A 17,694-nucleotide genomic window follows, 5' to 3' on the forward strand; every position below is an offset into this window, starting at 1 on the left:
TCCTGCGAGTGGCAGCCCAACATACTGCTGCTTTCACTGCTGCGGTTCCTGGCCCAGTTACTAGCCATGGCCCTGCTGGCCTCATTTGTTGTTTCTATAGCCCTGCAGCTCAGTGGATATCTGCTTTATATCTGCAGTTATCCACATCTGTGGATATAAATTGTGTATCCGCACAGGGCACTATGAGTGTGTGTGTGAGAGAGAGACACACACACAACAAACTGTCTTAAAAGTATGTTAAGGTTGCAAAGTCATGCAACCAAAAATTAGGAAATGCCAGAATTAAGGTTGCCTGTGCAATCTTAATTCTGCCTCCATGTTCATATGATATAGTGTTTAATTACATGATCACATGCCATTTTTTCCACAGGACCCCTGCCTCATTCAGTGCACAGGATGGACCTGCTCTGAGTGAATCAGGTTTTTGTACTAAAAGAGCTATGGGGACAGAGAGGCAGAAGCCCAAGCACTCTGTTTCCCCCAGAGTTCCAGGAACTAGGAACTCCCTGGCTACCTGCTCTTACTGCAAGGAATTTAACCACCCCCAGCACAGAGTCCACAGTCCTGCATGACTGTCTCCTGAGCCAGGACAGGGTGATTATAACCCCGGAGGCAGAGACTGAAGGACAGGGACACCACCAGCCCAGAGTCATATCCAAACGGTTAATAAAGACCTCTGACATTTAACTTGTCCCACACCCTGAGAATTATCACGTGATCTGTTGCGGGAGAAGCCAGAGTCCAGACAGATGCCTCAAAAATGTTATTCTAAAGACAAAAATAGAAGGAATCCTTCTCCTCTTCCTGAGCCACTGCACAAAAGTCAGGCATAATCTGAGATTTGAGCTTCTGGAGGGCAAGAACTGGGCTATTCGAAAAAGGACAGTGGTACTAGTCCCCTTGTGGGATATGCTATGAGGAGGAATGGAGGGGTGGGCCATGTGCCTAACAGGAGATCTGGGCTGGCATTATATAGGGTGCAGATTAAACCCTGTAAAATGGCATAGCAAGTGTTACTCAGGCATGTGGTCCAGGAACCACTGTGCCTGCCTCAGGCACAATGGACCTGATTCTCCACCCATTCAAATGGATTATAAAGTGCTGCCATTATGACCGGGTAGCGTTTTAAATCCACCCTGCCTAGATGCGAATGACTACATAAGGAGCAGGGCAGCATAGAATCTAGTCCAACCATTCTGGGTGGGACAACTGGCCACTCTGCATTCCTAATGTACATTGTGGTTTAAACCACAAGTTTGCACTCCCTTCTGTACTTCTCCTGTCTTCTCCAGCCTTCTGATCTCTCCATCCCACTGACTCTCCATCTCTTTACTAGTTTTATTCCCTTGACTAAACCTAGAATCACATTTTTTTTGGAATCTGAATAGGTGGAAATTACTGAGATCCGAACATGGAACCCCAGGATGCCATCTTTATAGACTTACTTTTCAGAGTAGAACAGCACTTTAATGCATAGGTAGGAGGAAAGCACTGGGTTTTATTTAACAGGGATTAGAGTGTATAATACTGATATACAAAACTTTCTTTTGTCATACCCTTGGAAAGAAATTTAGTGGTAATGTCAGTGAAATAACTGATCACAAGAATGTTACTCCAGTGCACTAAAAAAATTATTACACGTTTCCACTTAGAGCCTGATCTAAAGCCCATTGAAGTCAATGGGATGAGTTTACTGGCACTGTCAACATAGATATGTTTCTCTTTACAAAGTCCATATTGTATTTAAAAACAAATACCTCAGTGCTGAACTTTATTTTATATTTTTAAGCAGTTCCTGAAGATCAGAAAATACCCATGAGCAACCATCAGACAAGCAGATTATCTTGCCTTCTGGGTCTTTGTCTTCAAAGCTCTGCCTCCATAGAATCTGCCACTCCGGGCATTTTGCTTTAACCATGAGGATAATCATAAGTCTCCTCCTTCATGCCCTATCATTCAGCCTTTCCATGACCTCCAGTAATCGGCGTTGATGACTTCCCTCCCCCAATTCCATCCTAGACCCTCTCCAATCCAGCTTCTGCCCCTGGCAATCTACTCTCCTGCTCTCGACAAAGTCTCTAATGACATCTTCTTAGCCAACGCTCAGAACCATTGCTCCATCCTCCTCTACTTTACCTGTCAACTGCCTTTGACACCAACAGCCCCACTCTTCTCCTTGAAATCTTGTCCTCCCGTGGATGCTGTAATAGTGCCATCTCCTGGTTCTCCCTAATCACTCCTCCTAGGATTCTCCTCATTCCACCTCCAGTGTTCCACTGGGCTCCATCTTTGGGTTCCCTTCTCTTTCCCCTCTATTCCTTCTCCCTAACTAATCTCACCTGCAAATTCAGCTACCATGTCTATGCTGACAACTCACAAATCAACCTCTGTACACCAGACCTGCCTTCTTCTGTCCAAACAAAAATCTCAGTCTCTCTCTCTCTGACATCTTCTTGTGGATAACTGGCTGTCAGCTCTAGCTCAACTTTGCTAAAACAGAGCTGTGAATCCCTCCCCCCAAGCTGTCCCCTTATAATCTAAGTATAAAACAAAGACGCAATTATTACAACTTCTTTTTCTTGGCCCTTGACAATGCAATCGTGCCCTGCTCATTTCCATTCAGACTGCTGCTGCAAAGATCATTTCCCTTGCCCCTTACTTTGACCACATTGCCCCTCTCTCTGCATTCCTCCACTGGCTACTCCTCCTCTGTGGCAGTGGTCCCCAAACTTTTTACCTTGTGCCCTACTTTACTCCATCCACACACCCCTTCCCCAGAGCCAAGGCTGAGAGTGGGGCTGCAGCTCTGGGAAGGGGTCAAGTGGGCACAGGTAAGGGGGCTGAAGCTGGGGGCCACTGGTAGGGGTGGGAACGGTGTCTCAGCCGGGACCCAAGGCTGGCAGCAGGGGCCCTGGGCATGGGGCTTACAGCTGGGGCCAGCAGCCAGGGCCAGGGCCAGGAGCAGAGTTGGATGGCGCTCTCTCCCCACTCCAGGTGGGGGCTGGCCCAGGCCCCAGCTGAACCACCCTGAACATTATTCTGCACATCCCTAGGAGGGATGCCCCAGTTTGGGGACCTCTGCTGTATGGCATCAAACAAAACTATTTGTCTTCACTTTCAAACCCTTCAAGTCATTCCCCTCCCCCATCTATTATCTATAATTTATTATCACGGTGTTAACTTTTGCCATGATGTTAAATGTCCATCGCCCACATGTAAACTTTTCAAAGAAGCAGTTTCTTACTCTCTCTGTGAAAGACTGCACCACTACTGGTTTGGCCCCTTGTGGCTAGGAAGAGCCTAAGGATCTTTGTTGTCTGGTGCGCTATGCTAACAGCAAGTCTGGCCTTGTAGTGGTCTCTCTTCCTATAACTTGGCCCTGCAGCTAAGCCACATTTAAGAGCACCCTTCTGGCATAATAAAAATCACACAAGCAGGCCAGGGCCCTTACAACAGGTCTTTGGACCAAACTCTGGGCCCCATGATCCATGTAGCCTCTTGGTTCAGTGCTTTGAATGTCTTTATCCCCTTTCATCAGGGGCAGGTGGCTTCATAACATCTTCTCCAGTGGCTGGGAGGGGAACCCAGGCCCTCCCAGTACTCTAGGTCCCAGACTAGGAACCCTGTGGTGAGCAGGCAAACTCTGTCTGTCTATCTGACCTGCCCCTTCTACCTTACGGGGCTTCATCCTACTGTGGCCTTTTTCCAGACCTTCTCCCCACAACCTCTCTAGGATTACTCAGTGCCAGGACTCTCAGGGTCCATCACCCGTCATTCCCCCAATAAATCCCAGCACAAAAACACAGTCTTAAAACCAACTTCTGCCCTCCTCAGATATGACCTTTTGTTCCTCAACTGAATGCCTACCAAAGTCTGGGTCCTGCTCTTATATCAGGGCTCACCATTGGAGCCTGCTCCACCCTAGTGGCTACTCCTAGTCTCTCCTGGCCCCTTGCTAGTCTTTTCTACTTATGATAGGATCCCAGGGCCAACTCTGCCCCTAGGCTTCACCTCCACCCCTGGTCTCCCCATTTTCTTGTCCCACAGAAGTGACTGCAGAGTTCTTCACTCCCTCCCTGCAGCCTCCTTCTGCTCTAAACTTCTTCTGTATGTAGTCCTTTCTGAGTCCCTTCACAGCTGGGCTGCATCATCAGTTAACCCTCGCCCACACTGTAAGTACTGCCCAGTATGTTAACTGGCCTCTCGGGCTCACATTCCTTGCCGCTGTGGGGCATGCACACCATCACACTCCCATGCTGGCACTCATGTTTGAGAAGAGCTACCTGTAAACATCTGCAAAGGTACCTCATCACCCTCCTTCAAATCTGTGCCTAAAATTCTCTGTTGCCATGATGCCTACAAAAAAACCCTTGACAACGGTTGGGCCTCTGATGTCCTAACACCACTGCTGATCATGTTAACAAATACTATCTCACAGTTTCCTTTGCTTGCTCCATTGCTCTCTCTGTATCCACCTCTTTCCTCTTGTCTAACACTTAGATTGAAAGCTCTTGGGGGCAGGCATGGTCTTTATTTTCTGCATTTCTACAGTACCAAGTACACTGGGTCCTGATCCATGACTAGGGTTCCTATGTGCTACAGTAATACAAATAATGTTTGATAATAATTCCATTTGGGAATGTAACAGAGTATTATCAGAAATAACCAGACAACCAGTTCCCAGCAGCTATAAAATGGATTTATTAACCACAGCAAAACCAATAATAATTGATCAGCAGATGTAAATTAGCATAATTCTGTTGAACAACTCATATTGTTTCAGTTATTCATGGAGGTAAGCCTTTGAAAGGATTGAGTCCTTGGGTAAGAGAAGAAATAATACTGATAAAATATTATTCTGTAATTGTCATGGCTTAACTCTGTCTACCTCTTCCCACTGAAGTGATAATGGAGAGCAGTCCAAAGGGGTTGTGCTACTCCTGTGCACTTGTGTTTGCAGCAAAAACATTTAGAGGTTGTATTTCTCCGTGGATGAGAATGTAAAATAGTCCTTCTTTTACCTTACTTTTCCTCTGAATTCATGTTACTAGGTAATCGCCTTAACTAGACATTTTGCAACATTCATATACTTCAAAGCACCACTCAAAAAATCAATTGTACAAAAGCTCCAGTACACTGTTACACCTATTTGAAACAATACCCTTATTGACTTAACTGGGAGTAGGTTAAAGTCTGTTCTCAAGTCAATTTACGTCCAAAACTTAAAGTTTTGTAAAGAAAAAAAAGCTTTAAAAAAGATAAACCTAAAGAGCAACAGAATTGTTTCCTCTCAATTAAAAAGAAAATGTAATTTTAGAAACTTTAAAAAATTACCTTTGACAGTGTCCTTTCAACACCAATTGCTGTAAGCAGGAAGCTGCATGAGTTTGTCGTACTTTCATACCTTTTTAATGATTGAAGAATACCCACTCCTGTTTAAAATATAAACAGTTTCCTTGAACTAGATATAGGTCTGCATGCTAAGCAATAAGCATGAGCCACATACTCTCCTTTTGGATGGATCTAGTTATGATAATAACCTGGATACTCATTAGCAATTTCCTCTGTACTTTCAGAGATCAGAACTCACTGTGAAAATATTTGCTGTATTTGTGTCAAACAATTCAGACTTTAACCCCTTCTGATTACTAATAAGGACTAGATCACTGATCAATCCATTTTCTTTAGGACTTTGGTTTACATCTTATAAACATTTTTCCAAAGGAAAAAAAAATGCTTTACAGTAGTCCATGTTACAGCTGCCTGCATTTTGTATTATATAACTCTGTGACAGTTGTACATTTCAGCTGGCACTTAAATGCTAAAGACTTTCCTGGGACTTTTCATTCTAGCTTCTTTTTTATTCTCCAGATGTTGAAATTTATAGAACTCTTTGAAAACTGATTTGATGCTGTAACGATCCAGAGTACTGTCACATCCCCATTAAGATTTTAAAAAATAAAAGACAGCAGGCACGTACACACACACACATACACACAAAACAGAAGAACAATAAAATAGGCACCTCATTCACTCCCTCATTTTTGCATGGTTTGTAGTCCGTTGTTCTCCTGAGTTAGGATCAGCCCCTTTCTGTGTATATTTTCCTGACCTACATTTTATTATCAGGTAGCTGCGGTTACATTTTTTTATTTCATACTCTACAGCAGGCACAAATGAGGAAGGCAGAAAGAGCCAGCTCCTAATGGCCACATGGTGGAGCATTAAAGAAACAAATGCTTGCTACTTTTAACTCATTGATGTTGCAGTTTACCTAAGTAGAAACTATTATACATATATTACACACGCACACATACACAGAATGAGGGCTTTTTATTGGGTTGTGGGTGTGTTGGTGTGTGCATAAGAGATTTTACTGTGCTGATATTGCAATGCTTAGCCAAGCAGCTGGAGCAGATCTGGAGAGACCTACTGAGATGACCGTGCCTAACATCAGCCACAGTTGCAGTGGTGTTAACAGTGTTTGGTGCAGTAGCAGCAGCAACCAGAGACATGGAGAAGAGCAGAATTTGAGTCCCACTGGCCACCTGATCACAGCTATCTGCCTTGGCATTATCGGGAGCCTGGGCTTCCTCAATAATCTCTTGGTCTTGGTACTTTTCTGCCGAAATAAGGTGCTACGGTCTCCGATTAACCTGCTGCTGATGAACATCTCTGTGAGCGACATGATGGTGTGCATCATGGGCACCCCCTTCAGCTTTGCCGCCAGCACTCAGGGACGCTGGCTCATCGGGCCAGGTGGCTGCATCTGGTACGGCTTCGTCAATACCCTCTTTGGTAAGTGGCACCCTCCTGCTCTGGTGTGCGCCCAGCATGCCACCTCCCCTCCTGCATGGTTTAGAGCCTCTCCCAGGCCCGTGCACACAAGGAGGCACTAGGGCACCTCACTCCACAATTCACCCCCCACTGCCTCCCCAGCCAGAGCTCCCAGCACTGGACAGGATTTGCATAGAAACCCTGCACTCCTTGCCCCCCTACAAATAGAGGCGCTGAGCTTCTGCCGCCATCTAACTCCACAGACCAGGCAGCAGTGAGCCCATTCACTACCTGTGCCCTGGCTCACTGCTTTCCTGTCAGACTTTGTGCCCCTCACTGCAGTGTGGAAAAGCAAGCAACAGAGAGCACCAGCACAGACCCCCCCCAACATGACAGGCTCGCATTAGGGTGGTGTGTGGGGAAGGTGTGTGTGGAGGGAGGTGAAGGGCTGTGGGGCTGTATGTGTATGTGTGTGTGGGGAGGAGTGAAGGGTTCTACCCCACACACTAAGCCTGGACTTTGACTTAGGTTTGAGCCCAAGCCCTGCTTCCATCCACACACAAACCAGTCTGACTTGGATCAGCAAGCACTCAGCACCAGGGTCCCAGAACCTTGCTAGGGAACCTTGCTAAGTCCCGCTGCAACTCAGGTCCAAACCCTGTCATGCTGCAGTTTGAACACACTTCAGACCACAGATCTGAGTACAGTATGGACAGGGTAGCACAGCTGAAAGACCGAGGGCAAGCAATTGTAAACACAGGTTTACCATGCAGTGTGGATTCTCAAGCTTGACTTGGAAACATTGAGTCTTCAGGACCAGGTCCCACAGACCCAGGCTTTTCAATGCAGCAAAGAGATATTCTGTGTGTCTGGGGAAGAGGAGGACCTGAAGGGTTGTGGGTCTGTATATGTCTCTGTAAAGAATATGTGAAAGGCTGTGGGACTGTGTCTGTATGAGGGAAGGGGTGAACAGCTGTGGGACTGGGTGTATGTGGGGTGAAGAGCTAGGGGACTATATGTGTGTGGTGAGGGAACTGAAGGACTGGGGAACATTTGCATGGAGCAGAACAACGGTATGACTGCATGTGTCTTTGGAGGAGACATGAAAAATTGTGGGATTAAGTAAGTGTGTGAAAGGATAAAGAGCTATAGGGATTGTATACATGTTGGGGGGTGCTAAAAGGTTGTGACACTATATTTGTGTGGAGCAGTGAAAGGCTGTGGCACTGTATGTGTGTGAGAGAGAAGGTAGTCTTCCCCACTCACAATTTTGTCATGCTTGGCATTTTTCTTAAATGTCCAGCTCCTGGAGTCACGCGAGTAAGTAAAAAACCCAACTTTCACTTTTTTTTTGTTTTTTTGTTTTTAAAGAGGAAGTGTGTAGCTCTCCTCATGGTTGTGGAGAAGACTTGAAAAGATGGCTAGAGGACCAAAAAACAGAAGGCAAATAAACTTAAAATGTATGATATTGTTTAAACCTCATAATTTGGGGGACCAGAAACATGATTTTCTTTAACTTTTGGGGTTGACAATACTGGGATGGGGAAGGAAGAAGCTGTGTGTGTGAAAGAGAATATGAGAGGGGGAGAGGAATGGGGGGTGTAAGAGAAAGAAGACAAGAAAGAAGCAGGGGTTATCTGAGGGGGAGAGAGAGACAGAGAGGAGAGTGAAGGCACATGTGTGGAAAGTGAAGAGCTGTGTGCGCAGAAACGTGAGGAGAGCATGATGGGCTGTGTGTGAGTCTGAGGAGAGGTGGAAGGAGTGTGGGGCTCTCTGTGTTAGGGGGACACTGAAGAGCTGTGTACTTGAGGGTGCCAAAAGGCTGTGTGAGGAGAGTCTGGGGGATGTTGGTGAAGAGTGGACTGAAGAGTGCTTTGGGGTGTTGGAAAGCTGGGCTGTCAATGTAAAGGGGTTTACTGAAGTGCTGGGGGTACTGTGAGGTGGACGCAAAGACTCTAGATGTGATTGTGGGGAGGGAACTAAAGGCTATGAACTCTGAAGGGGATAGAGGACAGAGAAATAGGAGCGATGGAAGTGTAAGACCTACAAAGTAGGAAAGGGGACTCAGGAGAGCTGCATCATCTCCTCACATACTGAGTGAAACACTCAGAGAAATCTCAGTTCATCAAACTAGGGATAAGTCAGGATGATTGTAGGGAAAGAAGAGGAGAGGAAGAGAGAAGAGTGCAGACCTGCAAAAATTAGATGGATGAGGGGAGAGAGAGAGAGAGAGAGAGATCCCAGGAGAGAGGTTCCCCAAAAGGGAGGTGGATGGTATGATAAATATGGAAATTTCCTGCAATATCCAGGACAATCCTTACTGAATTAAGTTTCAGTATCCTTTCAGTTCACTGTATTAAAATGCAAATGTTTATATATTATTGTGGGATTGTATGTAATGTCCCTAGGGAGGGGACCTGACTAATGTAAACCCTGGAAAGTGTAATGAGCTTCAAAAAGACTAATTGAAACAATGTGCTTGAAGTTAAATGGGTTTCCTGGGAAATCCCTTAGGCGAGGGGTATGTGACTATAACCCCTCCAGTGATGCAGGACGTCAGCCCTGTGAACCTTTGCCCTGAGGAGGAGGTCCATTGTCTATGAATTACCTATTCCCAAATTAAAGACCCAAACTATATCAAGGAGGGACTCACAGCTTTGGAGACAAGGTGGTTATGAACTTATGACCACAAACAACCCCATGTTAAGGTATGAAGGACAGTTCGTCTGTCAGAGCCCTGGTCAAAATTGGGGTGATCTCTGGTAAGCTTATTAGCATGCATGGAGGTTCTTTCATTGTGTTTAATCTGTGTTCTCTGCAATGCTTTCACCTTACACATAACCATGCTTGTGTAGAAAGAGCCGTGTGGGAACTTTACTGTGAGCAATTACATTTTTTAGAGAAAGCAAATGATGTTCAACATACTTTACAAAAGTGTTAAGGAGAAGGAATTTTGACCCAGGATAACTAGTGAAAATCTATAACATTACAAGAGAGTCAGAGGATCTTTAGTACCTACACAGAATAGATGGAGCTCATAAAGTAAGCTCAATTTATTTACCTAGAAAAGGGGAATTGTCTCTGCTGGAGTACGAATTTGCTCTTCTAGTGGGTTTCAGTGCCTGAAATATGGGGCCCAATCACATTCTCATTGAAGGTAATGGCAAATTTTCCATTTCGGGAGAGAAAGCTGACCCTTGAAGCTTAGATGACTAAGCTATCCTCCTAAACTTGGTTGCTGTAAAGAGTGAGCCAGGTGTTGCTTACTTTTTTCTCATGACAAGTTGAACTGACCCATGGCACAAGTGAGGCAAGCCAGATTTGACCCATTATCTGAAAGTTTAGCAGTCATCTTTATGGAGAGACTAGAGTGCTACCACAGATAAGGATGCAGCTGGAAGGATGGTTTTGTGATTAAAAGATTGGCTTGTGAATCAAGAGATCTTGGTTGAATTCCTTGCTTCCCCACAGGTTTCCTGTGAAACCTTCAACAAGTCATGAATTCTCTCCCTGGCTCAGTTTTTCCTCTGTGTAATGGGGATAATACTTCCTTTGTCTGTCTAGACAACTTAGATTGTAAACTCTTTGCGACAGGCATAGTTTCTTACTGTGTGTGACAATGGGACTCTGATCTCAGTTGGCTGAAGAATATGCAACGCCACTTTTGAATGTAGTGCACAACTGCAGGAAAGTCAGATCTCTGTGAGATGATGGCATTTCACACAAAAAGTTGAACCACTTTTATGCTCAGGATTTGGCACACACAGAACACATGGAATCCCTCTAGTAGCTCCAAGTCTGCCTGTAGGAGGGTCCAAGTTCCTGTCCTGTATAACAATTCAGGTAATATACATGTCTTATAGATCCTGATCTTTGTTTCAATGCAAAGAAATTTTTGTGTCATTAAGCAAGACATGAACTTCATGCTGGAGACAGTGAGACATATTCATCGAAGAACATCTGGTTTTCTGGGATCATTTGAACTCTGCATGCAGCCTAAAGAGATGAACTCATCAACACCTTTCACGGTGTTTGACCTCACCTGCACTGAGAGTTTTGGTGGTCCAGCTCCAAGGTTCTGGACCTTGGTCTTCTGTCATGAGACATTCAACCTCATAGTGTGGGTGGTGTCTTGGAGACCATAGAGGGCAAGGCTGAAACTCTCTGACTTCTCCACAAGCAAGGCAGCATCTCCAGTGTAGTCTTGGTTGAGGGACATCTCTTGACCAACCTCGTTTTTGATGCAGCAAGTCCTAATAGCCGGTCGATAGCTCAACAGAATAGCTCTGGGGTGAGAGTGCATCCCTGCCACGCACCTGAGGTTGTGTAGAAACATGATGAAAACCATGAGCCAATGCACACTCTCACACCAATAATGGTGTAAAGATTGTGCACTAGATTTAGCAGAACATCTGCACTGCCAACTCTGGGCAAGCCAAAGCACTTTCCTGTCAACCAAATCAAAATCCACTTTGATGTCAATATAGGCCATATGAAGCTGATGGTTAAATTTTAAGTGCTGCTCAGTCAGAAGCTGAAAGAGAAGGAGTGTCCATTGTTGATCACCCAAATGCAAAACCTGATTGCTGTAGACAATGATGCCATATGCCATACTCAGATACCCATCGGATAACATGGATGTTGCCTGGAGTTGTATATGTCATGCTATGTCACATACTGCTGCTAAAACAATTGGCTTCAGACAATTGTACAATGAATCCTGTCTGTTTTAAAAGGTTTTTGATATATTAGTAAAAAAAGGCAGAAGTACGCAAGGAGGGATATGCCCAAGAATGTAAATGTCTGAAAGACATTTTCCGAGCTGTGGCAAAATGTGATCATGAGATCTACCTCAACTCTCTGGTCAACAAGCAGAGGGTGGCCTAAAGTACAACCATCTGTGTCCTGCCTACAAACCATCACATGCCTCGCTGGTGCTATAAACATGCACACCCAGCCCTGTCAAAATTGATATGCTTAAAATTTTGCAGATTTTGGCCACAGGAGAATATTTTGGAAGAGTCTAAGGTGAATAAGACATGCTACTGCTAAGATACGGATAGAATAAAAAATAGAAGTAATTTATTCTTTGAAAATTCTTCTAATTTTTTTTGAGGGTGTCAAGTCAAACTCAAAAAGACCTTGGCTTAGAAACTTCAGATTTGCTTTATTTGCGTCAACACAAGAGCCCTTGATGAGATCTAGTGCTTAGAGATATTTCTATTAAGGTCAGAACTGTATTAACTTTATAATCCAAGTTAATTGCTGTGGATTTTTGGAGGTATGAATAGTGTCAGGCCACAAAAAGTTCTGTCACCGAAGCTCTGCTGGAGACTTAAATGTTTCATTTGATAACCTACTGACCGCTATGCCTACCTTCATGCCTCCAGCTTCCATCCCGGGCACATCACACGATCCATTGTCTACAGCCAAGCACTGAGGTACAACCGCACTCTGCGCTCAAACCCCCAGACAGAGACCAACACCCTACAAACTCCACCAAGCATTCCCCAAACTACAATACCCGCACGAGAAATTGGAAGAACAGATTCAACAGAGCCAGACGTGTCCCAGAAGCCTCCTACTGCAACGACAAACCCAAGAGAACCAACAGGCATCCATGGCCGATTCACATACACCCCAGCAAAACACCTCCAAGCATCATCGGGATCTACAATCCATCTGGACAATGACCCCACTCTTCAACGGCTGGGGTGCAGGTCAAATCGTTGCCACAGAAAACCTGCCCAATCTGACATGTACTTTCCCAGCAACTGCCACACGTTACCCATAGTACCTCTAGGCCAGGACAATTCCATGCAACAACCCTGATGGTCAACTCGCCACATATCTACCACAGTGACCCATACAGGACTCAAACCAATCGTCGAACCATCACTGGTTCATTCACCTGCACGTCCAATGAAATATCGCTCATATTGCCAGCATGCCCCTCTGCTTATACGTCGGCCCAACTGGACCCAGCACACGGAAAAGGAAACTGGATCACAAATCCAGATATCAAGATGGCAATATCCAAAAACCTGTAGGAGAGCACTTCAACTCCCAGCCACCTTAAGCAGACCTTTAAGGTGCCACCTGCAGGCAAAAAAATCTTCAGGACCAGAACTTCAAAAGAGAAACGCTGAAGCTTCAGTTCAACTGCAAATTGACACCAACAGATCCTGGACTAAAACAAAGACGTGAATGCTTGCCAAGTACAGAACTCAGGTTCCCTCTCTCGGTTTCAACACCTCTACTGTTAGAACAGGGCCCTCAATCCCCCCTCCCCCTGAAAAAGGAAAAAACTTAAAACCCCCTTCGTATCTCAGCTGCTCAGCATATTATATACCGCCCTAGGAAATTCCACTAACCGTGCTCTGACGAAGTGGGTATTCACCCACGAAAGCTCACGCTCCAAAACGTCTGTTAGTCTATAAGGTGCCACAGGATTCTCTGCTGCTTTCATTTGATAACTGTGGGGCCAGATCCTCAGCTAGTATAAATTGGCATAGTTCTAGTCAAGTCAATGGAGCTGTGCTGGTTTGAAAAATAGGGAGAGGGAATTCCAATTTTCTTCTCCTTCCTCCTCCACTCCATCACCTCCAAGGAATTTTCTTGCCTGAAGCTCTCTTAGCCACTGGCAGCCAAAGCTCCCAATTCTGGATCACGTTGTAACAGTTGCTGTGCACCTGTTAAGAGGTAATTAAAGTTCCCAACTTTTATCACCAAGGCAGCTAGTGGAGATCCAGTCCATAATAAAGATGATCCATGAGTAACTTATTTTAAATTGCCTTCTCTGAGAAAACTACTCTGTGCTCGAGTGCGGCGAGACAAATCTACACAAGCGAAATCTGGAATTCTTAAGTGCTTTCTGTGGTAAAAAGAAGGTGTTGAAAGAATCACGAGATACTGGTAAAGTTCAAAAGAAAAACTAAGTAACCTAAGGATTTTTGTTTAAAATCTTCTAGTTTCAAAATTCTCTGGAACAATTTTCTCTGAAAATATTTTAACCACACATTTTCAGACAATTCACTATTTCCAATCATAAGTTTAGGGATGGGTAGAAAAAAATAAGACTTACAATGGAAGCTTGGACACAACCTTAACCATGGACTCACTACTGAGGCTCACTAATAATGAGCTGGGATAACACTAAAACCAGCCCTTCATCAGATCCAGACTGTGAATCCCCAAGATCAGGAATGTTCTGAACTGAGTTTTTGGTTGTGCTGGTTCTAAAGATAAAAAGCTCACATCTGCAGTTTGGATTCAGGGTATTTGTTGTATTCTTTCTCTAATAAAAGTATGCAGTGATATGAGTTGTATCCCAAATGTATGTGGTTGCATTTTAAACACAGAAAAAGGTTCAATTTTATGCATGTCAGTACCAGTTATCTGTGTTTAGTCAAATTATGCTCTTAGTTACAGTTGTGCCAGCACACTGTTAAAATACCTTAGAACAAATTGAATGTTAACATTATAGTTTGTTTTCTCCTCACAGGAGCTATACACATGGCAAAACCCAAACAACAATCATATGTTCCATTTACCTGTTATTTTCAAATTCCAGTTACATCTATATAACACTGCATTGCACTTACCAGGTAGGACCTTTGTATTACCTATATCTCAGAAGAGAGATTATTATACCTAGCAAATTTAAAATTCAGATTAGACAGGAAAATAAAGATATCTTAATGTTTCAAATGGTAAAATATTGCATTATTAGCTGCAATTTTCATTGCTAGATGTGATGCTAAGTCCCAACATTGGGAAATAAGGATGCTGTGTTCTATACAGTCCATCTTTTTTTGTTTGTAGGGTCATTGCTGGGATATTGATTGTGTCTCTTAAATCTGAGATTCAAATAGTCACTCAACCAGGAATTGTTAATGTTCACTCTCCTCTCTCATGAGCAGACTCCATCTGTGAGCAGCGGGTCTTCGTATGAATCTCACTTCAAAACTTCATGAGATCATCTTCTCTCTCTAGTAACCCAAGATTTGTAAATTATTAACATTCCCTGATCTTCTAGGAGTTCGCTCTTGTCATGAAATAAATGTATTTCCATTGATCAGTGAGTCGGTCAGAAAAGGGAGAGAGCTGGTTTGATGCTCTAGTATGTATTTGTTCACTTTTCCATCCAGATTTGGCCTGTAAACTGATCAAATCAGTGTTTCCAAGGCACTTTTATTTTAAATTTAGTCTGGGTTTGTTTGTTTTGTTTTGGTATCAACTTCCTCTAAAACTGTCTTGCACAATGTTTTTTGCATTTGCCAGGAGTCAGTCTCTTGCTTATCCATCATTAGCTTCCATGTCAGGCTTAAAGACTCAAGGTCAGCTGTTGCAGAACTGGAGGGAAGATTATGTTTAGCATTGGTGTTCAGTGTTAGTACCTTTCAAGAGCAGTTTCTGTTCAGAGTGTCGCCAATTCTCATGGCTTTATTATAAGCCTTACGATGTTTGGTGTTTTTCTTAAAGGACCAGATTCTGGAATCCTGATGATTACTTCAACTAAAATAATACTGAGATTATCACGTAGAGCATCTGGCCCTAATAGTTCTGGAGAAAAGCTTGAAAACATGGTCTGAGTGCACCCTAAAGACTCAGAAACCAAAAAGCAAATAAAAAGAACCTAAAATGTATTATTTAAAAACAAAACAAACACGATTTTTAAGAAAATTCCATGACTTTTTTTTTTTAGGGGGGGAGCTTGATTCTGGTCGGCAATACTGTAAATACTACAATACTTGAGGAACTCAGCTTCTGTCCATTCAGGCCTGTTGCCATATCCCTAGGTTTAGGGACAGCTTAACCTATCCTGCAGAGGTCCAGAAGACCCCCCTGAAAATGCTGCATTGGAGAGCTCCTCAAAAAGCACATGCAAACCCAAATACTCAATATTACAAGTATTGTAAATACTGAGTAAATTCTTCCTTACTGTTCCTGACACACAGCTTTTTCTTCCCTATCCTGTAAGAGCTGTGTGACTATGAAGATAATTATGTGCTTCACTTTGGTTAATGATCTGAAAAAGCTTTGAGGTGATCTTCAAGTAATGGCTGAGCTGATGAGTCATAGCAGACAATCACCCAGAACCATGAAAAATAGTTATTACAACCAGCAAAACATGATTAGGTGTAAAATATCTTTGGGAAAAGTTTGAAAGATGTCTGAAGGGCATATAGCATGTGAAAATTCTGCAGAGATTTTTCTATTTTAATCAGTCTGTTTTTATTATATACAAATAAATTTGTATTCCATCATTTGTCTGTTTGCATACTGAAAATATGACCATGGAAAAGAGTTCTCCAGAGAGAACAAAGAACTGATCAGAAGAGGAAAGAGACAGGGAATTCATTTCCTGCCCAGAAAAAACAATGTAATAGAACAACACAAATCAGGACCATTTAGACTGTTCAGTAAATACCAGTGACACTCCTAAAGTTTGGAGGCTTGGGTAGGTCTCAAAGTTTCTATACATATCCAGAGTTTATAGGAATAGCGTTAACGTTTTAATCTCTAAGTATATTAGAAGGGCCAAAAACTTCATTTGCAATAAAGAAACTTCAAGCTTTTTGGAAAAGAAAAACAAAACATCTATATCTGAAAGACTGGAATTTGGTATCCTAAATGGCGAGATTAAGGTCTTTTTCAATCCAGGGTCTCAAAAGCACTCATTGTTGGCCTAACTCTACCCCCACTGAAGACATCATGCAGCCATAAACTATATTGTCCTTTCTGTGCTCCCAAACCACATTATACATAGTTTTCAACAAGATGTCCATTATTATCTTGTGTTTCTTTTAGCGTTGTTGCTTTCCAGGTATCTCCCTCCCTCCATCTGTGTTTGTGTCCTCCCACATGTAGAATCTTGCATTTTTCCAAATTCAATCTCATTCTGCTGTTTTCTGCATTTTTCTAACCTCTCTAGGCTCCTTTGAATTAAAATGACTTCACTGATGATTGCCAGAGTCATAATGTATTCTCAGCCTCCTCACTCACCTGTCTGTGCTGCAAAAGATGTATTAACAGATGAGGTACTATTTCTCTGTTCTGTATAGCTGAGGTTGATTCCAGAGAGGCTGTTTGCTGCTTCTCTTGTAGCATATACCTAGGAAGCCGAAGTGTCCACTCTGAGCGGGGTAGGACTAATGAGGAAAGTCCACTTGCTCATTTTGAGAGTAATCAGTCAGAGATAGCTGTACAATTAAAGAACTATCAAAGAGTTCAAGCAAGCAAAACTGCTTTGATAAACAGCTTTCAGTGACACCCTGGGCAAAGTAGGTGTTACAGCTCTCAGGAGTATACTAAGGCTTTGGAAAATCCATATATATATATACTGGAATATATTTTATCTACTCGTATCTTTTTTCTTCAAAGTCCATATTTATTTTCTTGCTATTTAAAGGTCACACTATGTTTTTGTAAGATCTCCTTTATCCATGTTGGGGATATTAAAGTTCTACATGTATTTATAAACTCTATGTTGATCAAGAACTTTAAGATAAATTGGGATTGAGAAGCTGCAAAGATTACCTCCACCACAGGGGGAACTGTGCTGAGTAACACTACTTATTGAAGTTTTGGACCTATGCGTCAACCATGCTGCAGTTACTTTCCAAACATTTGGACATCTTTGAACACTGGAATATTTTTGTCAACGTGCAGGCTAAGTGACAACTGTGCTTCTATGGAGTAAGAGAATATTTCGCTAGCATGTTTGGCAATAATGACCCCAGATACCACAGCTTTTAATAGTGTTAATTCAGCATTGGGAGCAACAAATCTAGAACACTATCTTTTACAATAAGGCATGAGGATGCCACCAATTGGAGGTGGGGAGGGTTATAACATTGATTACCTGGTTCTCTGTGGTAGGTTCCAGAAAGTATGGATTTCTTGAGAGGTTAT

At 43.2% G+C, this 17,694-nt stretch overlaps 1 protein-coding gene across 1 annotated transcript in view; it reads left to right on the plus strand.

Annotated features, from left to right (window-relative positions):
• The first annotated feature begins 6,437 nt into the window (after window positions 1-6,437).
• The window catches only part of LOC116835533 (vertebrate ancient opsin-like), a 143,931-nt gene continuing 132,674 nt past the window's right edge, over window positions 6,438-17,694 (plus strand). Inside the window, exon 1 of the mRNA XM_032798425.1 lies at window positions 6,438-6,798. Coding sequence (XP_032654316.1) covers window positions 6,438-6,798 — 361 coding nt within the window. The remainder of the gene's footprint in view (window positions 6,799-17,694) is intronic.

This window comes from Chelonoidis abingdonii, chromosome 8 (genome assembly GCF_003597395.2).
Source record: "Chelonoidis abingdonii isolate Lonesome George chromosome 8, CheloAbing_2.0, whole genome shotgun sequence".
NCBI classification, from domain to species: domain Eukaryota; kingdom Metazoa; phylum Chordata; order Testudines; family Testudinidae; genus Chelonoidis; species Chelonoidis abingdonii.